The sequence below is a fragment of the Galleria mellonella genome, unplaced genomic scaffold, assembly GCF_026898425.1.
Source record: "Galleria mellonella isolate WM207_F2 unplaced genomic scaffold, CSIRO_AGI_GalMel_v1 utg33, whole genome shotgun sequence".
NCBI classification, from domain to species: Eukaryota; Metazoa; Arthropoda; class Insecta; order Lepidoptera; family Pyralidae; genus Galleria; species Galleria mellonella.
This window is the reverse complement of record NW_026442079.1, coordinates 14,958,061-14,984,967: the sequence shown is the minus strand read 5'-3', so window position 1 is coordinate 14,984,967 and position 26,907 is coordinate 14,958,061. Positions and strand designations below refer to the sequence as shown.

Sequence of the window (26,907 nt, the reverse complement as noted above, 5' to 3'; positions counted from 1 at the left end):
TAAATTTTTAGCATGATCCAAAAATGTAGAATCTTTTTATTCAAATCGTAATACACAAATCTAATTTATATATTCTGTGGATTTTATGTTGTTTTTAGTAAATTTATTTTTATAACATATAATCGTATTTTACTTTAATTTATATAAAAGATTTGTACCTATACAATTTTCAAACAGATATAATTGTAGTTTATATATATAAATATATTGCATATATAACTTGCACCAGTCACTGAGAATAATTGAATAATAAATCTTCATCCGACTCACCGTATTGTGGATTGTACGGAGTGATCGATTCTCGCCTTCGTATCGAGAAGTAGGTGTGAACAGCGCGTGCGCAGCTTGATCGCGCGCAGTGAACTGCAGCGAGTGCGCGCCGCCGCGACAGCAGCACGCCGCCGGGCCAGCTGATAATTCTCTCTTTGTGTATAATGCGCTATCAGAATCGCGCTACACTACACACTCTGAACCACACAGGGTGAAACCGAAACCGTTAGGAGCCTCTGATGGCAGAGTTTTACCGAATCTGAACATTTTCATCAAATAAATATGGGTCGAAAGACGATAAACATTTTTAAGCCTCCAATGACTCACTAACACGGCGCTGTCGGCTGTTGACTAACAGCCATTTCGGTTTCACCCTGTATCTGTAATGCAATTAATACGGCAATCCTAATTCCGCAGCAAAACTGCAAATTCCACGTTATATATACTATACGTATATCAGACTCTGTACAAAAATTGCATAGATACCTCTGCTCCTCTCGTTTTTCTACCCCGAAGCATTAATCTTATATGGTTGTGCTACGGTTGTGTTCGGTTTGAAAGTTAAAAATGGCAGTGAAATAACAGGGTACAGGAGCATAATTACTTAATTAATTATCTAGATCTTTAAGACATTAAAAAATGACTTGTAGACAATGAAACTGATACCACCATGGGCCGGATGATCACCTTCCTAGTGGTAGAACTAGTTATCTAATTCAAAGATCATCGTATCCTCTCCTCCTGTCTTCGAACTTCAGATTATCCTATAATAACCCAGTGTAACTTGTTCACCTCTTCTTCCAGCTCCACAGTCTTCAAATCGCTCCTCAAACCCGAACCTCATTCATTCATAAATGCAATGTACAAGGTAAGGGGCAAACGACTGTTAGTATTCGGATGACCTGATAGGGTATATTGTTACAATGGGGTTGCTAGGTCCATTACTAAAATATATCCAATATTTCCCATGAAGGTGGAGCTGATCTCCATTCGGTTCCTCCTAAAAACTACTGAAGACTTACTTCCTAAATTATCTATTCGATGCTCACCTCTTATACCTTACCGGTGCGCCGTCAGCAGGTACTGATAACGAAATTGAGGTTACCATTCCATTTTTATCCCATAAAAATGTAAAGTACAAGATGAATCTACAAAACATTACCGTGTGGATGAATCTGATGATTATAACAATATAAGGACATAAAGGGATAATTATTTGCATGCCTGCTGCTGAAGCAAACATTGTACCTGCAGAAACCGACCATCTGTTTCATATTAATTGTAATGTTTTTGCTAATAATTGATTGGTTTACGGGCATCACAAATTTCTCGATTTATATTTTGTTTACATATAGACAAAAATACACTCACGACTATGATCCCTAGCGGGGTGCTCACGTGCGATTGTCTATTGTTGTCGTTGCATCGGCACCGACCCAATTACTTGCGCTCTTTTACGATTTGGACCGACAAACGAGCGGCCCGGCGTGAACAACACAATAGACATCACAGGATGCACTGCGGCAGCTGTGGTGCCCCTCATCTATTCAGGACTAAGGTTGGTAACTTCATTCCATATCCATATTACCCAACCATGCATTGTAGTTTACAGTGGGGTCGATTCTGCAACGCCATTTCTCTAAACCTTTCTTTGCCTAATATTTGGATTAATTTAACTTAAATCTATAACAAAATTAGTTCATATTCGTTCTTCCAATAAAGATTTCGCTGTGATGTCTAATTCAAATGTTAATTTAGGAGATAGGTTTAAAAAATGGAGCGTCAGTATAGTCAGCTCTTTGATTGCTCAGATTAATACAAATAATGTTTTTTTTATACAACTTAGAATGGCAAACAAGCTGACGGCTCACCTGATGGAAAGTGGTAACCGTCGCCTATAGACATGAGCAGTACCATGGACATAACAGAGTATACTGTTTCGCCCATGATACCCCCCATGCGTTGCGTTGCATCGTAAGTTTTGTTTCAGCAGAGGGAGACTTTGTACAAAAGTCGATTGCTTGGGTACCTCTGTCCCATTCGTGTTTTAACCGTGAAGCAGTTGTGTTTGCATGACTGTGTTTCGGTTTGAAGGGTGGGATATAGCGTGAATTTACTGGGTACAGAGGAATAACACCTGAGTCCTCAGGAATGGCAACGCATGGGAGGTATCATGGGTGAAACAGTATCCTCTGTTATGTCCATGGTACTGCTCATGTCTATAGGCGACGGTTACCACTTTCCATCAGGTGGGCCGTCAGCTTGTTTGCCATTCTAAGTTGTATAAAAAAATCCTTGCTGTAATTATAAATTTAAAAGTGAGTTTGTTTGTTTAACGGCTTAACCCGTCACTATGAAGTTTGGTACACACATACTACATGAAATGGAGAATATAGGCAGACGTATTCACAGGTAAATCACACGTATCGACAGACACAAGGTGAATTTTGTCCAGCGCCGACTATTATTGTGAAGCAAAGCATACATCACAACTGTATGTGGCGTATTTCCTGCATATTAATAACTGATTGGCAAAATTGTCCGGCTCGTTGCCGTGTCGTTGGTACACCCATCACTGCATCGGCATACTGTTAAGGAAAAACTGCGTTGTGTACGCAAGCAGACGCAAACCTGTTGTCGTATGAAATTACACAGCGAAATGTTACCTAAAGGCCGAGACATTATCCTCAACATGCAATATAGAACTGCACTGCATCGTACAACCGGTCCATCGGCGGGAAAGGATTGTTAGTACTGGGGACGTTAATACCCATTACTAGCAATATACCCTCTCAGGTCGACCTCCACGCGAGTTACCATTTCCTTATCATCCATTAAAAAAACCGATGCATGGACAAGGTTGCTCCTGAGTTGTGTCCAGTACTTACGCGTCTTTTCGCAGTATCCTACTCCACAGGACGATGTTCGTCCAACTGGAAGACCACCCTTATGCACACTGTGACTTAAAAGGGTGATAGATCGGACCCATCGAATTATAGGCCTATCGCCATCGCTTCTCTTCTCGCCGAGGTGATGGAGCGTGCAATCAATACATACCTCCTTGGGTACCTAAAGGATCATGATTTGATGAGCGATTACCAATGCGGTTTTCGTCACCATCGTTCAACTGGTGATCTTCTAGTGTACCTCACACACCGCTAGTATTGCAGGCGTCCATAGGCTACAGTGACCGTTTACCATCAGACGGGCTGTATGCTTGTTTACCACCTTTGTGGTATAAAGATTAGGTATTATAAACACAAATCCTTGGTCTCGTTACCATAATAATACAAACCATCATCGTTCGGGGGGAAAGGGATTGTTAGTAATGGAGACTGAGAATCCCATTGCTAGCAATATACCCAACCAGGTCGACCTCCTCGCGGTTCCCCCTGGAAACTATCATGGTTAATTCCTGATGAATTCATCATGATGGGCTAACTGGCCTGTTTCCATTCTTATCTATCACCCTTCACTGGTGCTACGCCAGCGTATCCCGTTAGCGCAGGCGGGATTACCATACCATTTTAACCCATCAAAAAAAAACCATCAACGTTCCACTGCTGAAGCACCGGTCTCTCTGGGTCAGGCTGTTTCGCAAGTATTCCCTTAGTTGGCTCCTACGATATTGTAAGATTGAAGTGTGGTGGCACATTGTTTTATTGTTGCGTAACAACACAGAATTAAATCTTTACAAGGAACTTAAGAATTTTATTCAACGTTTGTAAATCAATTTTATGTCACGTGAGCACGTTACCTTGTTCGCCACTGCCAGTTTGTATACAAAAAAAAGTTAGGAAACGTCGTATGGCTTAATGTTAGCTAAAATAATGTAAGTACAACAGCACTATTTTAGCTAATATTAAGCCATTTTTATTCTTGGCTATAAAACATAAAGTAATTTAAATAATGAGGTTGGCCAAATTTTAGTTTTTTTTAATATATTTCTAGCATTCCTAATGATGACGGCCGCCTTCCAAAATGTTACATTGACGCACCATATTGGATGACCTAAGTGGATAGCAGATAAATGACAAGCATCGTTTGAACGAAGCCAGTGACACTGAACACTTTTTCAAAAAATTCTTATGTCGACATACGACCGCAATTTAAAGCGCTTTTTTTATGCAACTTAGAATGGCAAACAAGCTGACGGCCCACCTGATGGAAAGAGGTAACCGTCGCCTATAGACTTGAACAGTACCATGGACATAACAGAGTATACTGTTTCGCCCATGATACCCCCCATGCGTTGCCATTCCTGAGGACTCAGGTGTTATTCCTCTGTACCCTGTAAATTCACGCCATATCCCACCCTTTAAACCGAAACACAGCTGCTTCACGGTTGAAACGCGAATGGGACAGAGGTACCCAAGCAATCAACTTTTGTACAAAGTCCCTCTCTTACACACTTGACACAAGGAAAGTTAAAGGAGGTCCTAAATTTTAGCAATTTTCTAATTTATTTTTTTTTTTTTTTTTTGGGAAAAGGCACTCAGTTTCATTAACGATGGGAAAGATTTCCATTCCATCCCGTACATAGGTGCTCACTAAAACTTATACAATAATACCTCCTAACAAATATATTACGGGTGGTCGAAGGAGTAACAGTAACAAATTGAACGCGATGGCAGGGAGTAAGTGGGGGGGGGGGGGGGAGTGAGGGGGAAATCATTAAAATATATGTTTACTCTTACATCTATTTCACACATTTATTTATAGAAACGTTGGTGCTCGGCCGCTACATGCTGGCAATATGATATTATACAATTTTACAGAAAAAATGGGGCGCAATCTCTATATTTATAAGTTATTAAATACATGGATTTTCATTTTTACAACGAGTGACTCTAATGGGTAAAGAAACGAAAACTTTAAACAAAAACTGTATAATACTTTAATCTTAAACATATTAGCACTTTAGGAAAATCATAATTTTTATTATAATTATAATAATAATAAAATATAAAATAAAAAAAATTCTAAATACAGTACAGATTATGCTATAGACATTAGTCCGATAAGTCAGCGTCATCCGAGAAATCCTGCAAAAGAAAAAAACATTCTGAATTAACGGACCATTTGCAGTGAGCGCAGTCGATAGTGGCGGGCAGGGCAGGCACGGCAGCATGCAGCATGTGAGCGAGTGGCTACAGTTATCTACAATAGACATTTGCAATAGGCGTTGCGTTCACGTCTGCCTCACTTACGTATAAACCAAACTGTTGCCTTCTATCTCCATCTCTCTCACTCTACAGACATTTTGTGAAGAGACAAATAAAAACATTGTACTCATGTTTGTTTACAGTTTATTTGCACAGCAGATAACGCACGACTAGTGTAAACTAATGTGCCGTGTGCTGCAACGACTTGTGGCGTGTGTATAACATTTTATTATTTACCTCGAAGAAAAATTATACATAGTTGATAAACAAAATCGAAACACTGCCCGAGGCAACGGGGCTGTTGGTCCACTCTAAGGCTGACCAGCAACACGAAAGATACGAATATGCATTACGGAACTTTTTTTTATACAACTTAGAATGGCTAACAAGCTGACTGTCCACCTGATGGAAAGTGGTAACCGTCGCCTATAGACATGAGCAGTACCATGGACATAACAGAGTATACTGTTTCGCCCATGATACCCCCTATGCGTTGCCATTCCTGAGGACTCAGGTGTTATTCCTCTGTACCCAGTAAATTCACGCCATATCCCACGCTTCAAACCGAAACACAGCCATGCAAACAACTGCTTCACGGTTGAAACACGGATGGGACAGACGTACCCAAGCAAAATACACTGCTAAATACATTTTAATTCACATATATTAACGCAAACATAGTAATCAATTAGCTTTTGCCCGCAACTTTGTATGCGCAGATTTTTTTAATAAAAAAAAAACTAATGCAATAAACACTTCTAGATAGTGTATCAAAATAAAACATAGGCCAAACATTCAATTCGACCTTCAGGGACACAACCATGAAATGAGCATCCAATTTGGAGCAGTAGCAGCAGTTAGTTTTTGCGCGACGCGTGATACAAACAGACAGACAAAACATTATTATTTTACCATCCGTTGCCCCTACATCCCCTATACCTCTCATATAAACTGTTCTCAGACATGTATATGAATGCGGGCGCGGCCGCGGCGGCTACTTACCGCACTGTCGACGATGCCGTCCAGCTCGATGCCGTCTATCTCGCGGTCGATCTCCTCCATGATGTCGATGGAATCTTTGCGCTTCGCCTTGGTCGCCAGCCCGTCGCTGTGGCTCGATAAACTGGAACACATCGACAAAATTGTAATTTTTTTTATTATACAACTTAGAATGGCAAACAAGCTGACGGACCACCTGATGGAAAGTGGTGACCATCGCCTATAGACATATGCAGTACCATGGACATAAAAGAGTATACTGTAACGCCCATGATACCCCCCATGCGTTACCATTCCTGAGGACTCAGGTGTTATTCCTTTGTACCCTGTAAATTCACGCCATATCCCACCCTTCAAACCGAAACACAACTATGCAAACAACTGCTTTACGGTAGAAACACGAATGGAACAGAGGTACCCAAGCAAACGACTTTTGTACAAAGTCTCCCTCTGATGAAATCCTCTGGTGTAATCCTTAACATTTTATTGGTATCTACGAGAAGTAGATTAGTACTTATTACGCACATATATGCCATATTTCTTTTACAGCACACGGTCCTCTTTGGAGTTACAGCTAAAGTTTACTTCACTGATCAGCTCAAATATTAAAAGTAACTTAATACATTACTAAATCATAATTGTTTTGCGCTTTGGTGATTAAATTCTCATATTAGTTCATATACAGTCTATAAAATAACCTCACTAATTTACCTATTGCAATATCAATTTATGGCTAAACTCAAATATAACCTAAACTGCAGAATTTAGTTAGTTATCTTGAGTTATCTACAAAAATAAAAATCATAATTTTAGTATTGTATAATCGCTGATTTAGAATCTGGTTGTGTAATATTAAAATTTATACATAGTACTGTGTTCACGTGTAATATTTGTTCATTTTACAACTTGATACGGCAAATAAGCAGACGACCCACCTTCACGCTGTCGCGCCACATAAACAACACTATTCGCCCGACACCATGGTTTATTGCAAATCCTTTACAAATTACTAATGTATTACATCTCTGTACAGTGTAATTTCACTACCAACCAACAGAAACACAGCCACGTAATCACATCTGCTCGACTGGAATTGATGTGGCGGTGCAGTCGAGGTATGTATAGTGTACATTTTATAAAACACGTACAAACATTGTGCTTCTTGTGTACTGACCTGCTGGTAGTGTCCGGTTTACTGTCGCTGGAGCTGTCCACTTTGACGACGGTAACACTATCGTATCTGCCGTCACTAGTGCTGTCCACTTTCAGATCGCTGGTGCTGTCCGCCGTTACCACACAGCGACTGTCCAACTTTCTGTCGCTGGAGCTGCTCAGCTTCCTGTCGCTGGACCCGGCCGCCGACTTCCACGCGCCGGCCTTCACCGCCTGCGCCATCTCCACCGCGAGATCCCTCTCTATATTGCACTGTTTGGAGTCCGTGGGTATATTCGACAGCTTGGAGCTGTGCTCGAAACCGTACTCCCGTTGAAATTTCTCCAACACTAAAGATTCCTGCAAGCAAACACCTTAATTTCAGCTTGGAATTTATTATAAGGGCGTTAATAGAATGTTTGTCTTGTCGACGTCCGTGGCGCCGCGGCGGGAACATTGCTGTGCGTAATGAGCTCTATTGCTATTCTAAGTTCAGTCAGCGTGCTGCCATTATAAGTTGCATTGAAAAAAATTATATTAAATAAATACATAATAAATATCGAGTCAATCTCGTACGTGACTAAAGCATTCAAGAGCAGTGTCCGAAATCTATGTATGAAATATAGGGGCGCAACTGACCGCAAACTCCGGGAACAGGTTCTCGTAGTTGGCCGGGTCGGCGAGCGACTGCCCCGACTTCTTGTTAGTGGCGCCCACCGACTCGCGCCACAGCTTCACCACCTCGCACATCTTCGACGGAATGTACGACCTGCGGGCCACCACGCAATGTGAGGTCATTAAAACAATAGCCAAATACGTTATGCTCTACAACAGTGAGGATTAGTTTGATCCAATTTAAAGCAGATATGTGAGAGCACCTCAAATAGGTAGTCATTAGAGAACAATAATAGATATGTCACTAATTAACATCAACAGGGGGGAAGGGATTGTTAGTAATGGAGACTGAGAATCCCATTGCTAGCAATATACCCAACTAGGTCGACCTCCTCGCGGTTCTCCCTGGAAACTATCATGGTTAATTCCTGATGAATTCATTATGATGGGCTAACTGGCCTGTTTTCATTCTCATCTATCACCCTTCACTGGTGCTCCGCCAGCGTATCCCGTTAGCGCAGGCGGGGTTACCATACCATTTTCACCCATCAAAAAAAAATTAACATCAACACAATTTCATTTAAAAGCGATATTGATTCCAAATGCAGTCAAAGTAGAGAAAGTGTTTACTGTTATGGGCTAATTCTACTTTTCACTGAGTTCCCAAAGAATTAAATAGTGCACATTTGTTTCCACATGCCTTAAAACCAAGCTAACTGATTCAGCAGTTACCTGGCAAAGAATGCCGCTTCGGGCAACTTGTCCCGCTTGATCAGTAGCTGGAGGCACGCGTCCAGCTCGTTGAGAGTGAAGTACGCCACAAACGCGATGTTGTCCTCGCCCTCCGCCTCCGCCATCCGCGCCACGTCCTGTAGTAGTTGCTTGTCTCCTGCGTCCGCACGCCGTTGCAAAATAAACCTTATTTATAAGCATTGCCTTACACTTTGCAACCGCTTTATATTCAATATCCATTCACACCGAGCACACCAACATATAATAGTTCCTTTGTCCTTGTCATTCTGTCATTCATTACTAAACAGAAGCATCTCATAATTCGTCACAAATACTAATAGCAAACCAGACCAGACCAGACCAGATCAGACCAGATCAAACGAGATAAGACTATTATCACTGCAACTAACTAATCCTTCCAACTACATTCGACTTGGAGCATCTTCATAATTTCTAAATAGATATATGTTAGTTCTCATAACGATATTCTATAATTATTTGTCCGTCTATTCGTCCACTTTCCTTATATGGAAAGAGACTCCTGTGTAATATTGATGGCCAGTGTTTGCAGTATGCGGTGTGTAATTTGTCAGTTACGTTGGTCAACTGACCGGTGCTGGCAGCAAAGAGCAGCAGCGCGCTGTAGTCGTGGGCGGCCTGGTAACATGTCTTGGTGAGGTCGGTGTCGGCGGCGGCGGCGGCGGCGGCGCCCAGCCGCGACCAGCGCGCGCCCGACGACCGCGATGGCTCGCCCTCGGCCATCTCCGCCTCCTCGGCCAGTTGCTTCGCCCGCCGGAGCTCGCCCAACGACAGCGCCAGCTCAAACTGATGATCCGGCTCCGTCGCCACCGCTAGCGCTTGTTGCTTGAAGCCCTGGCAACATGCATTGTACATCAGCACATATTTAGGATCGTAATCATGACACACCTGTCTACAATGTCTAAGCTACAACAAATGTATAAGTTCAGCGCCAGTGGTATGTGTTATCATTACCTGCTTCTCGAGGAAGTGCGCGACCCTGGTGCGATTGTCGTGCGGAATGGTGGGCAGTACGCGGTCGGCCGTTTCGAAGTCGCCGCGCATCACCGCCGTCTGGTACTCGAGCACGGACAGCAGCAGCGAGTACGATACTATGTTCAGCTCCTTGTCGTTCAGGTACAGTCTGCACACAAACACGTTAAATAATCAAACGCTATTGACAACAGCAACATAGTTAATTGACGGTCTGCTTGATGAAAAATGATAAATGCCTTCTATAGGCATAACCAGTACTTTAGATTATCACAGAATACATTATGATATGGGCGTCACAACTCATCACTATTGCATCATCATTCTTGCAGACGCAGGCTCTCTCCTAGATACGGCAGCAACATCTTAGTTGCTTTCGTATCTATGTAATGTCACTCCCATCCCTTAAAATGAAACATTGACGCTAACGACAATTATAAGCTTCACTAAGGTACACAATATAAGATCGTTTGTCCTTATTGATATATCAACGCACAGCCTAAATCCCTGTGGGATTTAAAATTTTGGCATGCATCAAGCATTTTATAATGTAAAAATCCACTAAGATTTTTTTGAAAATTCCACCCCTAAAGAGGTATACGGGTTGTTTTGAAATTTTGAAACATTTGGACACTTTGAAAATTAGAAATATGACATTTCATATACAAACTTATGGTAAGAAATAGAACGTATTCCAGGGTTCCTGTCAGAGTGTAAAATTTGTCCCCTGGTGGTATAGGATATGGGGTTGCTCTTTTTGGTTAAAACTGATCTCTGTATCGTATTGAAATGCCAATATTTATTGTTGGTAACATTTTATCGTTCCAATGTCTTTAATATAATGTTCTGCGAAACGTGAGTGCAACACTCCGAGCAGTTCATTAGCCCGATACTTGACACCGTGGACGCGGCCGCGGCGACGACGCCGTCTAGCCGTCTAGCGTACATACATGTTGAGATGCTGCGTAAGTAAAACTCCATTGTACTCGTAGTATATCAAGTCTCGATAGTGGCGATATCAGACGTGACAATATCATTTTACATGGGAATTATTTTTGAACGGTAATACATAGTGTTTCTAAGTAATCAGTTATTTTACTATAAGATTTTTTTTTACAACACAGGGAGCAAACGAGCATGCGGCTCACCTGGTGTTAAGTGACTACCGCCGCCTATAATCACCCACAACACTAAAGGCATTGCAGGGGTGCTGCCGGCCTTTTAAAAAGGAATATGCTCTTTTAATTTTTTTAATGGTGAAAATGGAATGGTGTCCACGCCTGTGCTATTAGTGTACGTTGGTGGGGCATCAGATGGAATAAAGTCAAGTCAGTTGGCCTACCGTGCGAATTCCACAAAAAATAACCACGGTGATTTTAAGAGGGAACCGCGTGAAGGGCAACTTGATAAAGTCTATTACTAGTTATGGGGCTTTTAGACCCCATTACTAACAGTCCTTATCCCGCCTATAAAAGCATTTATTGTAGCTGTGCCATGTTAAAATAAACTACTTATGTTCATTTATCACTGATGAGTTACAAATTAGATATAGGGTCAACGTACAAAGATAGGGAGAAGGGATTGTTAGTAATACGAACTACCAGTTCCAATGCAAGCAATATACCCTGTCAGGTCGACCTCCACGTGGTCCCCCCTGGAAACCACCGTGCTGAATTCCAGGTGTATTCATCGCTGTGGGTTAAGTGAGTTGCCTTTTCGTTCTCACTTCATTAGTGTCCCACCAGCGTACAAGGTTAGCACAGGCAGGCTTACCATTCTATTATCATCCATTAAAACTTACATTTCAAACACTTACGACATCGTTCCTTGCTCTAGTACGGTTTATTAAAATGGCATATCATGCAATTTGCACAATAATTTAATTAACAAATTATTTTCAATTTCTGTTTGTCTACTCAATGTAAAATTTGCTGCATGCCCATAATTCGCGGTCAACGTTACACATAGCACAAGTCAATGATCTTGAGACGTACATAGATTGCTTATATGTATATATTGTATTTTATAACTTATTTTATATTTATATTTATATAAACTTGGAACATTTTTTTGGTTTGTATAAAAATTCTAGTGATGGTCACATCTGTATGGACATTTTTTTAATTTACATGTTCTTGTTTACGCAACGCTTCCAGTGTTTATTTTCAATTTACTTCCAAAAATGTTTAGCCATTCTTTCAAGATGGCTATTTTTTACAGACTTCGCATTATGAATGTTTAATTATCTAACTTTTGAGGCAGTAAGTTGGCAACCGCAGTTAGGCATTGTTGATGTTTTAAAAGGAATACTGCCCATCCCTCGACTATTAAGTACACTTAGTCGCCTCTTACGACACCCACGGAAAAGGAAGGGGTGGGCTATTCTATGCCGGGACCACATAGCGCATAATACACACGGCGCACAATAATCTGCAAATGTTCGATCGGCGCCAACTTTCTTAACATTGGCTAAATCTTTATTCACATCTTCAAAGATCTCGGTTTCGTTAAGAAAATAATTGTCATACATTTTAATTATGGTTGATTAATTTCTAAAGTGTATAAATAATAAAAATGGTTGGATCTCACCTTGTTACAATACAGCTCGCTATGCAATAAATCACTGCAACCAAATGGTCACAGGTTCGGTGGACTTAGATTGAACAAAAAGTGGATCAAACACTCGCGGACTGAATTTTTCAAAGAACTGTAATACGGAGTTATTTTTTTTGATTAAAACTTGATTAAACAAATGGTACTTGACTAAACTTTATATTTAACAAACTTTTACCGTAGTACAGTTTATTTAGAATTAAGTATACACCAAATAATTTGCAAATGGTAGGATATAATAGAAACGGTAGTGAGTACGAGCCAGCGGTATGCTATGGCGCCGATACGATACTTAGATGCATACTAATTGATTTCCAAATAACACTCAAATATGTCGCGCATCAATTGTGCATAACGTGCAATTAATAAAGATGCTGAGCGGCTCGGTTGTGCAACTGCGAACACGGATTGGACGCTTACATGAGTAATTCGTCATTTTTAAAGAAAAATTAAATTTTATATTAAAACGTTGTTAGCACAAATAAATTCATAAGTATTTCGTCGTTTTAAAAATTCAACCCCAAACGGAAGAAATGGGGTGGAAAAATTTATCGTTTTTCTCCGCCTAAACTACGGAGATAAAAAATTGAAAACATTGGCAATTAATGCATTGTATGATGTCCACATCCACTAAGGCAAGGGGGAAAAGAATTGTCAGTAATGGGAACCTAACAGTTCCACTGCTAGCGACATACCCTATCAAGTCGACCTCCACGCGATTCCCTCTAGAAACCTCTGTCCCATTCGTGTTTCTACCGTGAAGCAGTTGTGTTTGCATGGCTGTGTTTCGGTTTGAAGGGTGGGATATGGCGTGAATTTACTGGGTACAGAGGAATAACACCTGAGTCCTCAGGAATGGCAACACATGGGGGTTATCATGGGCGAAACAGTATACGCTGTTATGTCCATGGTATTGCTCATGTCTATAGGCGACAGTTACCACTTTATATCAGGTGGGCCGTCAGCTTGTTTGCCATTCTAAGTTGTATAAAAAAAGAGTAATATATGAAACGAGAGACATGTGTGTACGGACAGAAGCCCTTGCCACTTTATTCTATTTACTTGGTCACGAAGTGTTGGAATAATATACCATCACCGGCACGATTATCTAATACTAAATATATATTTAAAAGAGAGCTTAAAAATGTTTTAATTTTAAACAAAAACTGGTATACCTAATATGTGTGTATCGGAAACTTGAATACTTGAATCTGATCGAGAGTGACCTCTGACTGCCCCATTTCTAATGGTATTTTTCATTTACTTATTTAGATTAAAATATTAAATAGTGATTCATAATGGTCACATACAATTAGTTTAATCCATTTATTAATATTTCTTTTTTGTCAAAGCACCTTGCGACTTTTGACCACAACAGTATATCAGTGTTTTGCTCTTTTGAGGGCAAAGCAATAAACTGAGTTGTGAGCATTTTGTGTTACTGTGGCACACGCACGAAAAATTATGTTACCTCTTTTATGTACTTTCTTTTTTTTTTTGTATATATATTGCTTTATTTTAAGTATGTACAAATATCTAATGTTATTTGTGTGCTGTACCATAAGTGATGCAAATAAATTATACATCTATCTATTTATTTATTTATTTATTCTTTATTGCACAATAAAATTTTGTACAAATGGCGAGCTTAATGCCATATGGCATTCTCTACCAGCTAACCATTGGGTAAAAACAGAAAGTGTATGAAGGGTAGATGTGGTAAAAAATATGTGACTATCTATCTATCTATTGAATATATACATTTATAACTATCATCATATCAGCCTTTACCTGCTAAACATAAGCCTGGTCCTGGGTTTTTCCAGTTATTGCCACGCTTGGCAGGCTAATTAGCAACCGTAGTAAAGCTTTGGAGATGCTTTAAGAGACTGCTGCTGCCCATCCCTCGATCTCCCTTAACCGCCTCATACAGTACCCACAGGAAAGGAAGGGGCGGCCTATTCTATGCCGAAACTACACAACTTTTATTTTTTATAACTAAAAAAAAACTGTATACGCCAAACACAGCTCACCTGTTTTCCTTGGCGACGTAGCCGAGGATGTACATGGTGTGGTCGAGATGTGAGATGGTGACGATCTCGCCGCCCACGTAATAGTTTATCCTATTCATTGTGTTGGTGTAGATGAAGCAGTCGCCCACCCACAGGCCGGTCTTCACCGTCTCGTTCACCTCGCCCACCACCTGCGCCGCAACAGAACATGCACTCGGTGAAATCGAAGTAACATTCATTCATGTTAAGTGAACAAGTGGACAGCTGGACAGCTGGACAGCTGGACGCTGCAGGTCAGTATGGCTGTATAACGTAGGTAATCTAACCGTCAACTTACCAGAGGGAGACTTTGTACAAAAGTCGATTGCTTAGGCACTTCTATCCCACTCGTGTTTCAACCGTGAAGCAATTGTGTTTGCATGGCTGTGTTTCGGTTTGAAGGGTGGGATATGGCGTGAATTTTCTGGGTACAGAGGAATAACACCTGAATCCTCAGGAATGGCAACGCATGGGAGGTATCATGGGTGAAATAGTATACTCTGTTATATCCATGGTACTGCTCATGTCTATAAGCGACGGTTACCACTTTCCATCAGGTGGGCCATCAGCTTGTTTGCCATTCTAAGTTGTATAAAAAAAAAACTCATGCAATATCTCAGTCATACATCGACCCACAATTTTTGTATAATAGATTGCAATTAGAAAGATTGTTGGAGAATGGAACACACTCGTAATCTGTTTGTTGGATAGCTCTTTGACAATGTTGCTGTAGTTTTTAATAGTATTGTTTAATTTTGTGTTTCCTTTACTTGTATTATACATTTGTGCAAAGTTTTGTGGCTGTCAAATTATTATTTAAGTGTGTAATAACGTATTGTTACAGCTGTCTGTTTGTTTTAAATAAATGAACACCAGTTAACATGGTAAATACTCTGGTCTTATCTAGTTACAGTGTACTTTCATATTAATTATTACGTGCTAATATAACATTAGGAAGTTATTTAATATTCCACACATTCTGACATGTCCATGGAACGTGCCAGGGGCTACGTTACCATATCACACCTCCCCTGAAAAAATATGGTGTTAGGGTATCCATCACCTCTCTCTGATAATTCGATACTTATTTTCAAAAATAAACACAATTAAAAATAATTATATAAACATAGTCCTAACTTTATACACTGTTGTAAATTTTATATTTTTAATGAATTCGAACATTTACAGATTACTTAAAATTATTTCTAATTTATTTTTATTAAATAACATTGATTTAACTTGACTTTACATTATTATATTTTACTAAATATTCTACACCCAATAGTATTATATACATAAAATATTGTTGTAAAAAAAATATATATAAATTCTTTTAAACTCTAAGTTAAGCAAAATATAGGACATGAATAAAAACGCGCTGCCTCACACATGACAGATCGAAATAAACACTGTTCAGTAATAACCAAATAGATGGCACTACATGGCTCACTTTCGACCACTGACTTAGTGAAACAGATTGGAAATGAAATTACATAAATGACACGAAAATGTGATTACACTTGTGTGCGTGAAATGTCAATGTGTACATGTAGTAGTGATGCACCACGTACATTCTACCGTTACAATTTATCGGTTCTGTATTCGTTCGTAATTTGAAATTCAAAATTTTAAATTATATTTATTTCATTTCAGTACAAACGTAATAAATTGTACGTAGTATGTACATATTATATAATAAATGTGTAAATTAAAATTTCATTTTTAAAAATCAAATAATTTTATGTACTTTATACAATATAAGATATTATATATATATATATATATATATATATATATATATATATATATATATATATATATATATATATATATATATATATATAATGTATTTTATCTGACTTTAAAAATAGGCAGGCTTATGTTCAGCAGTGGACAGTTAAAGTCAAAGGGATTAGCAACTCCATTGCTAACAATAAACGCTATCAGATCGACCTCCTCGCGGTTCGCCATGGAAGTCTTGATATGATCGTGACAAATTCAACAATAAATCAATCTTGGAAGTCAAGATGACTTATTTTTATTTTATTACTGAAAGACGGGCTTCTTCCAGACACAAAAACCTGTGACACTGCGACATGATCTTATGGGCTTGCCCTTTTTTTAAAGTTCATTTCTAATCTTATTTATCTCCTCCGGATATAAAGTATATTTTCCAAAGGAGATATATCGTTTATGAGAGGACTACAGCCACAAATTCAATGATGCGACTTTTCTCCCTTATTGTGACAAAATGTGTAAACGCTTTTTGGGCATAAGCCTGGTTGGGCCGCGTGCTTGTTTAGTCTACAGTGTCCAGTGATAATCTTTGAACTCGACTTTTACACTTTAAATATCTTTTATGCCCTTTCTCTCTTCTTTATCCACTGCATCGACTCTTGTTTAGCCTCTGGATCATACTGGCGAATCCAAGTTTTATCAACGGTGGTAATGCGGTTGCGAATTCCATATCACTTTGAGACAACTATAAAAAATCATTACATGTCGCTGCTTGTCGAGCAATGTGAACATTTGCGGTCTCAACGCGCCCTATTTTTTTTTTCATGTATAAATGTCCATATAAAATATCTCCAATTGGTTCCTTAGCAATCTGTAGTTCTGCTATCTGCCATAGTTTAAATATTCGAACAGCCAGTACTGATTGTTTGACTTTTTTAACGTTTTCTTTGGTCACGACCGTTACTGGGCGTCCCGGCGAGGGTCGTCTTCTCTCTTTCTTGTTGAAATAGCTGAGCCCATTTTTTACCATCGTATATGAAGATGCATAATCCTGAAGAACCGTTGACCAACGACAACGTCAATTGGTAATATTATTGGCAATAATATAATTAATAATAATTGGCTATACCACTCCAATTGTCCTTCTCAAAACGTCCGTTTGATTTTTTAAGTATTTTCATTCAAGAAATTCGCACATTGTAAAACAGAAAGCTTCGCTAATTATGAAACCTTTTTAACAAATCGAATAACTCTTGTTTGTCACAGGGTAGTTTGAAATCGTCTCCATTTACTTTTTATTTGGAAGAGTAATATAATTTACATCCCCTGTCTAATGTCTCCATGTCTCCCTCATAGACTGCCATAAGGAACGGTCCTGAGCCACATGCATCCACTGACACCTTGCATTGCATTTGAGATAGTCACTCCTTCTAGTAGGGAGTTTTTCTACACTGCGTTTGCCCGTACTGGCTTTTTCTTCTTCTTCGGTTATCGATACCATAATACCCTTCAATTCCTTTAAGAAATCTTCACCCAATAAAACATGGGAATTGCATTCTAACTGTTTAAATACATAGAATTTTTGTGGAAAACCCACTTTATTAAATTGAAGATCCAAATAAACAAATCCTACACACTGCGAGTTACCACCAACTCCTTTTATCACAACATTATAAATATTTAGAATTAGCAAACTCTCTAACCTATCATATTTCAATACCGGTATTAGCGCACCTGAATCTATTACTAAATATCTTTATTCAAAACAATTATATGTCATAATGCTATATGCATTAAAAGCTAATATCACTACACGCGTATTGCAACCGTGTCGGCGCCGCGCCGCAGTTCTCGCGCGGCCGCTGGTCGTCAGTCGTGCGACCTTCCTGACTATGCACTGCTCGCTTTCGCTGACCGCGCGCGTTGCAGTTATCACCTTACACTTGACATTGTTTTCTATTATGAATGAATTACTGTATTTTCTTTACATTATGCATTATAGAAAATAAGCAAAACAATAAATGTAACGACACAATTGTATAAGTACAGTACGACAGTTTTCAAAACAAACTTAGAGTAACGGATTAATTGTTGTACAAGTAACGTTTTGTCTTCTTGGTGCCATAAGTCTGCTGGCGTACAGCAGGGTGGCGTCTTATCTCCTCTTCTTTTTGCCTTATTTATTAGCTATCACTTCTAAACTTCAGTCTTCCTACTACCTTTATGCAGATGATCTCCAAATTTATTCTCTGGCCCTTCTTGCTGATATCACTTTAGCGATATCTACTGTTAACAACGATCTTATACGTATATCAGCCTGGAGTAAATCTTATGGTCTTGTTGTAAACCCCTTAAAGACACAAGCCATCATTATAGGTAGCCCCAGACTCTCCAAGTCTTGAAATACAAGACTTTCCTTGGAGAGTCTCCCGCCTCTGATTTTGATGGGGTTCTAATAGATTACCAAAAAAAGTGAAAAATCTTGGCATTATCTTTGACAGTACTTTATCATGGTCTCCGCAAATCTCAGAGGTTAGCAAAAAAATGTTTGCTGTTACTAGCGCCTTGAATAGATTACGTAATTTTCTTCCTGTTACCACCAAAATTGCGCTTGCACACTCCTTACTCCTGCCCATTCTTTATTATGCCGGCTTCTGTTATTTAGACTTCACCGAAGAGCAATTAAACAAGCTTGAGCGTCTTCAAAATTTATGTATTGGCTTCATATTTGGTCTTCGCAAATATGATCACATTTCTCAATTTCGTACTCAAGTGGCTCCCTATCCGTTTTCGTCGTAATTAACATATCCTATCTTTCCTTTACGCGATTCTTTTTACCCCATTGTTCCTTAAACATCTTAAAGACCGATTTGTGTTTCTCAGTGAGGCCAATGGCCAAACTTCACGCAGTGTCAACAACCTCCGTCTCAAATTTCCCACTCACTCCACTTCCTTTTATTCTAATTCCTTTACTGTGCAGGCAGTTCGCCTATCGAACTCACTACCTACCTCTATTCGGTGCACTCAATCTCTCGCTAGTTTCAAAACCTCTGTTAAATCCCATTATCTCTCCCTTTAAGTACTATTTTCCTATGTTCTATCTTCGTCTTCCAGTGTCAGTATCTCCTGTTATATGTGTGCTTTTAAGTTTGTATATGTATTTATTTATGTATGTGTTATAGTAGATACTTATCAAGTATTACGACACACCCTCAACGGCGATCGGATCGGACCACCTAGCATGACGCGAGAAGGTGCGCTACCGAGAAAGACACCTGCGTCGAGTCAGCATTTCAATTCCCGCAGCAAAAATACCCATTTCCTTTATGTTTGATTTGATATAACTTCACTTACGGATCACACATCGATCTGAAGACACTTATTATTGTAATAATTAATTTAGGAATTAAATTTAGTTATATTTATAAAATTGGTTTTTTCTTGGGTCTTCCGCCAGCGACTTCAATAACTTATATCTTTGTTTATATGTATATTTATGTATATGTATATATGTATGTGTATATATTATATATGTATGTGTATATGTATATATGTATGTGTATATATGTATATGTACATGTATATGTATATATCTTTGTATATATTTGTTTATATATAATAGTGCGCCACCTACCCTTTGTTTTTTCTTTCTTTTCTCAATGTCCCCTACACAAAGGTTGTCTGGAAGGGATTGCTTAGCGATAAGACAGCCTTTTGTATCATTTCCTATTACAGTTAAATGTATTTACTATTCTGTAAATAGTGCAATAAAGTGTAAATAAATAAATAATTAAGAAATAATTATAATTACCTATATACTAATTTATAGCGAAGATAATGGAGTTAATTGACAGGATGTAGGATGAGCTGGGGATATTTTAGTAGCTGTAGGGGGAAGATTCGACACAGAAGCAACGAACATCTAGGAAGATGTACGGCCAGTGTGCGTCTTAAGAGAGGTGTATTGCAGTACCTCTTAAAGGTATATGTATCAGTGGGCTGCCGCTTACCTCGAATGCGTCCTCGATGCCGTCCACTGTGATGTTGGTGTTGGTCTCGCGGGCCAGCGTCACCACGGCCGCGTTATACTTGAGCACGTAGTAGGCGTCGTCGGTGGCCAGGCACACCAGGTTGCCGCTCTCCGACCAGTACACGTGCCGCGGCTGGATCTCGATGCTGCCGGCGAGAACACACCGTCGTTATACCACACCGAGGATACCTCACCAACAGCGCAACACGACAGCGGTGTCCGATCACTGATGACGCCAAGTCCTCAGGAACGGCAGTGAATGACGCAATTTCACAGCACATTACGTCACTACAATGTACATGATGCAGCTTGTTTACCATTCTAAGTTGTATAAACAAATACTGTTTTCTATAAATATCTAACTAAAAAATAACATGAAAAAATGTGTTTTATACACATAAAGGTTGATTTCTTACATTTATATATAAATATTGATCAGTTATTAAATGTTTTCCAAACTACATCAATGTCTGTAATAGAAATAGGAATAATCTATTACAGAACACAACTGATTATATAGAGAACGCTTCATCAAACATTTATATTGGCCTCCCCTTTCAAAAACCAAGCCCAGTCGAAACAGGAGTGAATAAAAGAATCAAGGGTTTTTTCCAAATAAAATTATTATATACAAAATAGTATAAAATTTGGTATGAGCACGACACAAATATTGCATAACAGACATTATACGTGCACGACGATATAAAAGTTGAAACGACCAAACAAGTAAACATATGAACGCATAAATAGCTTAATAATAAATCAGCCCCTTGCATACATGTCGCATTATAAAATCGCACTTCGCATTGTAAATAAAACACGAGCATATCAGTATTATAATTATTTCCCAATAGAAAACAAATCCTTGACGACTTTAAAAAAATATTCAGTAGAAATAACGCATTTTGTAAGTGTCCAACAAATGCGGTTTAATATATAGTCCATGTACTAAATTAACACATAAGTTCGTAACAGGAAGGCCGTTGGGAGAAAGGGATTGTTGGCAACGGAGTTTGACAGCCCCATTGCTAGCAATATGCCCTATTAGGTCGACCAACACCTGGTTCCCCCTGGAAACCATCGTGAACAATTTTTGATGAATTCGTCACGATGGGCTAACTGACCTATTTCAGCCCCGCCAGTGTATACCGATAGCGCGGGTGGGGTACCATTCCATTATCACCCATTAACAAAATCAGGCGGGACATTAGCTTCTTTGCCATTGCTGCTAGTTTATCATAAATTCTCCATCAGTCCAGTAAGAATAAAAATGTTTGATCCAATTCATATCACACACAAAAAAAAAACAACTATTCGCTTCGCTTATAATAAAAGAAGCTTTGCAGACACAAGCTGCTAGCCGACGGATGTTCCAGCAAAGATAACGCCGTGACGTATTGGGCGCGGGGTGGGCGTACGTTCCTTGCTAGCCATACATCCTGTGCACGAGTTTCTTTTGCTACCATTACATTATGGCGTGCCAGATAACTATACTGTCAATTTAACTTGTCCTATAACAGGCTTTCACTGGAGATCGTTTTCAGTTTCTATCCGCAGTTTATTAATAAAATACCTATTGAACAAAATACAATCGCCACCGCAATGGTTCCATCATGGAAATAATATTCAAAGAAAATATATAAATATATGCAATATAATATACATGTACAACTTGAAACTGAAATCGTTAGCGTCCTTTAAGGGCTTCATGTAATGGAATTGTCATATTAAATGCCAAATATCCCTAAGTAGAACATGATAAAACAACCCATGTTCTACTGATACCGAAACCTTTAAAAAAATACGAGAAACAAGATAATTTTAAACCTTCTATAGTATCAAATTCTTTGGTACACTATCACCCTAAAAGCACACTAATGATTGTAATATCGCATTGTTTGTTTGCACAAATTTATTTAAAATAACAAATTTCAAATTCTTAAGCACTTAGCACAATATATATTATTCAAAGTTTCCAATCAAGATGAAACATAGTTTATGCTAAACAACAAATGAATGTATGCTTACCGTCTGATTAGTTCTAAGTGTTCCCAATCGTAGAAGGAGAAGGCCATGCCACTGATGGACTTGACACCCAGCATGAACCCGCCGAAGATGCCTGCAACAGTTATTATATATTATAGTCAAGACTTTGTTTAGTAATAACAAGATTCAGACTATTTACAACTTAGGGACATTATTTATTATAAGGTTCAATCGATTAATGTTAATAACAGTAAATGTAATCAGACAGATCTACCTTCTGCTCCATATTCTGGTTTGAAACTCTTTCTTTCCTTGAAGTTTTTGAACACTATGACGGTACTGGAGTTCTCGAGTGTTGCGTATTCAGAACTGTCGAACGCCCACACGAACTCTTGCGCGGTCCCAAATGCTTTGTTCCTCAGCGCCATCGCTGTGTAAATTATATACTCTCCGTCGCCGCACACCACCACAAATCTGCCGTTGGGATTATGCGCGATAGTCTGTGGATAGATCTCGCACGAGCCCATGTCCTTGGCTACCACAGGTACCCGCTCGCCATCCTTTATTTCAATGCCTGTCAATGAAAATTTGCAATTATTTTATAAAAAATACACTAAAAGATTATAAACTTGTTATATAGTTTAATTATTTATTAAATACTTGACTCCTATCAGCGACTCACCTTCAGGAAGTGCCTTCAGGTTGACCTGCTGCATTTCGGAATGTTTTGCCCAAATTATTTTGCCCCCATTCACATCCATGGATATCGCTGGCTCCTCTCTGCCCACTTTTATCATTATAGTTCCCTCATCATAACTAAAAAAAAATATAACCAGTAAATTGATGTTCACTTCTATATAATTTTAATTTAAGATAAATGAGTGCATTTACCCGATAGCAACATTGTTAGAACCGTGCATGGAAGAAATCGTCCAAACTCTTTCAAACCCATAGTTTAGATTAGACTCCAGCCTGTACGTGCCGGCGTGCCATATTCTTATAGTGCCATCCTCTGATCCAGTCAGCAGGATGGGCAGCTCGGGGTGGAATGATACTGCTGATACATTTTGTGTATGACCTACAACAAAACAGTTACGTCATTGTCACAATTACGTAAGGAAGGAGGCAACACTATGCATTAAATTACATGAAAATTACAAAAGCACTATAATACCTTCCAATGTTTGTACACAGGTCTTGTTTTGATAATCCCATATTTTTACAAGTCTGTCATCGGCACCACTTATGAGGTAAGGTTTGTCTCCACCATGATAGTAGTCTACACAATTAACTCCCTTCTCATGTCCCTCTAATGTAAAATTAGACACTGAGGAACCTAGCTGCCATACCTGAAAACATAAACCACACAAACACCAAACCATTTAGCCTCATACTGTCAAATATGAATACTGTAATGTAAAATGATGTTGATGTCTGTACCAGTTGTCAATAAATTAATTGATCAACTAATCAACTAGTTGTTAAAAAACAGGTCACTATGTACCTTAACCGTAGTGTCGAGACTGGCACTGGCAAATGTATTGTTATCTTTTGGATTAATCACAATCTGCATAACATAGTGAGTGTGACCTTCAAAGACTTGTTGGCAGGCCCAGTTGCGGTCCCAGTTCCATAATTTTATGAGAAGATCATCTACAAAATATCAACATTTATATTGTATTTTTTTCTTCCTTTATAAGCTACCATCACATTATTTTTTAACACTATAATGGTAAATAAAAAATGTAACACAAAAACTGCTTTTCTTTTATTTCTAATTATTATTTTAATAAGAAGATACACATTTTGGTTTACAATAAGTTACATGATAACATCCATACATTAGAACAAACCCATGGATAAACTCACCACTGCTGGTCAGGATATAAGGCTGTGTGGGGTGAATAGCAATGGAACGGACATAATCTGAATGTGCCTCGAAAGAATGTATCCTCTCCAGTGTATTGTAATTGAACACGCGTATTTGCATGTCATCTGAGCCTGTGATCACCCAATTTTTCCTGGGGACGAATTTTGCAGCACGAACTGGTAGATCACATACCTGTTCAAAATAAAAGACCACTACTAAAATAGAAACATAACTGACTATATTACACTTGAGTTACAAATTTAATGTCTTCTATACATATAAATTAGTAAAAGAATAAGATATTACTAAAAATATTATTTGTATACACCAATTTATTGTAATTAATCCATTGATGCATAAGCCTCCTATAAGTTTTTCTACTTTTCCCCATCTTATACATATTCCTTAACGTTCATTGCTAAAACTATACTAGTCTGGTAATATTTCTCTACCTGTGTACCTATTCAATTTATTTATATGCCCTGTATGACTAAATGTGTTTATATATACCATACAGTGTACAGTATCTACAAGTATTGATACCAACATCAACAAATTATTGCATCATATTTGACATTCCACAATCAGAACAACCAACAACAACTAAACATGAAACAGGATGATGTATTGTAATTGATTTAACTTGGAAGCTGTATCAATCAAATTGTGATATTTTGTCTAGACAAAATCAAGGAATTGGAACATTTCAAAAATGTTTCAACATAATATCACTTGCTTTGTCAGACATGAACCATATGCGCACTATGCTACTTTCAAGTTTCTGCTAAAACATTTTACTATGTAATAAAAATTAAAATAAATAAGAATACAAAAACAAGAAGACACCACAAATAAATAATGACGATAAAACAATAAAACATAAACAAAACAGACTGCATAAACAGCAAAACATTCAACCAACTATAAATGATGACGCTTGCTATTTTAAATATTATGACAATTTGTTCAATGTGCAAAAACAGATTTTAAATATGAATGAATGTATTTCATATACTATAGTAGTGTGTAAACTACAAATACATTCATAAAAATCAACAAAAATTGAAATCAAATAATAAAAAATCTATTACTGCAAAGTAATAAAGAGCCTAAGGAAGCCAAAATATGTATATATACATATAAATGCAATACTACAATGTAATTATAGTAATGTTATTTGTGTCTTATTAGAAATGATGATGCAACTTATACTATTAGAATCAGAGTATGAATTTGTACATATTATAATAATTCTGAATTCTATTGTTTAAAGTTAATATAGTTTTCCTAGCCCACTGTCCACTCACAACTATGATACCCAATTTATTAATGTACAAGTACATTAACTAATACTCTCAACAATAAATTAAGACAAAAAGAAAGGAAATTCAGATAAAACTTTAGGGCGATGCAACACAAACACCTCTCACTTGTATTGCATTGTCCTCTAGAGTTAGCATTTGATATCCTAATTTGCATCATGATATAAGCAAGCGTAAAAACACAAATATGCTTACCTCAAACCTCTTGATTTGTGTATGTGTCTCGTAATTCCAGATGTTGACATCTCCATTGTACAGCGAACAGAGGACCCAAGTCTCCGTCGGGTGCTGATCCACGCACTTGACACGGTCAGACCTCGCCGTCAACTTCCTCTTGGTGTCCAGACGCAAGGGCTGTCGAAACATAACAACACCACTCGTCACGGAGACCAACAAGCACTCAAATAAAATCAAACAGACACGAACTACACGGACGGAACGCCGACATGAAACGATGACACACTATTGACAATCGACTCACTACGTGGTCAGAAACACGCTAATATACGGATGTAAGTAATATAACTTCATTGAAAGTATAAGAATGAAATCATAATTATTCTTACCATTTTTAATACTTAAAACATGAAAAATTGTCATGCAGTAACAGTAAAACCATGGATATCTGACAGGGTGGGTGGACGTGTCACTCTCGCTATTTTTTTTTTCTGAACTACTTCATTCGGATACACACAAAACTGTCAATAAGAGCTTGCTTTATCGGTATTTACCGATTTACAAATTTTGTTTGTAATATTTGTTACAGTCTTTTGACGGTACACATTTTAACTAATATTTATTATTGCTATTACAGAGACCTTAAATTGTTGAGCATATATGCGTAATATATGTATAAATACAAAATACGTTTACATAAACGTCGAATTAGACAAGCCTTAGAATCGTGTATTTCTTATAAAGTAAATGGTATGCTTTAAGGTTATTAAAAAGTTGAAATGTAAATGAATGAACTTACTTCTTTTCAAATTTATTTTATTTATCTGTTTCGAATGTTTCTATATGATGTAAGTAATATAAAAACCGGTCAGGTGCGAGTTGAACTCACACCTCAAGGGTTCCGTGCATCTATTATATATGAAGCTGTAATTCATTTATTTATTTATATATATACCTTTGCACATTTATTCTATATATTAACATAAAAATGAAACTATAAAAAAAATTATGGCATAAAATTTACAAAAAATATATATTAAAATTTATGACTGAAGAATGACTGGACGGATTTTGATGATCTCTGATTTGTTTGATTCGTCTGCGCTCCGAATATAATAACTATTATTTCGAAAAAAACTCACAAAACTTTTTTAAGCGAACACGATATTAATTAGCT

At 38.1% G+C, this 26,907-nt stretch overlaps 2 protein-coding genes across 3 annotated transcripts in view; both read right to left on the bottom strand.

Annotated features, from left to right (window-relative positions):
• The window catches only part of LOC113520441 (proton-coupled amino acid transporter-like protein CG1139), a 50,406-nt gene extending 49,977 nt beyond the window's left edge, over nucleotides 1-429 (bottom strand). Inside the window, exon 1 of the mRNA XM_052896523.1 lies at nucleotides 271-429. The gene's annotated coding sequence lies outside the window, so the exon portion shown is untranslated. The remainder of the gene's footprint in view (nucleotides 1-270) is intronic.
• Nucleotides 430-4,956: 4,527 nt separating this feature from the next.
• LOC113519413 (coatomer subunit beta') lies at nucleotides 4,957-26,257 on the bottom strand. 2 transcript variants are annotated; one of them, XM_052896572.1, is made up of 18 exons: nucleotides 26,120-26,257; nucleotides 25,749-25,907; nucleotides 24,231-24,423; nucleotides 23,866-24,014; nucleotides 23,536-23,710; nucleotides 23,253-23,439; nucleotides 23,044-23,177; nucleotides 22,636-22,935; nucleotides 22,404-22,494; nucleotides 20,356-20,521; nucleotides 14,591-14,760; nucleotides 9,927-10,095; nucleotides 9,545-9,806; nucleotides 8,934-9,090; nucleotides 8,226-8,355; nucleotides 7,609-7,946; nucleotides 6,438-6,558; nucleotides 4,957-5,315 (listed from the first exon to the last, which is right to left on the bottom strand). In XM_052896572.1, the coding sequence occupies exons 1-18, from the start codon at nucleotides 26,120-26,122 to the stop codon at nucleotides 5,283-5,285; spliced, it is 2,937 nt and encodes a 978-aa protein (XP_052752532.1). In that variant the 5' UTR covers nucleotides 26,123-26,257; the 3' UTR covers nucleotides 4,957-5,282. The 2 variants fall into 2 exon arrangements, with proteins under 2 accessions (XP_052752532.1, XP_052752531.1); XM_052896571.1 differs by lacking the exon at nucleotides 26,120-26,257 and having other exon boundaries at nucleotides 25,749-25,934.
• Nucleotides 26,258-26,907: the final 650 nt, after the last annotated feature.

Coding starts and splice junctions, on each gene's coding strand:
- LOC113519413 (XM_052896571.1), bottom strand. CDS start 25,919: ATGTTTCGACAGCCCTTGCGTCTGGACACCAAGAGGAAGTTGACGGCG. Junction 23,440..23,535: donor CTGTGTACAAACATTGGAAG/GTATTATAGTGC, acceptor GTTTTGTTGTAG/GTCATACACAAAATGTATCA. Junction 23,178..23,252: donor TCTAACAATGTTGCTATCGG/GTAAATGCACTC, acceptor ATTTTTTTTTAG/TTATGATGAGGGAACTATAA.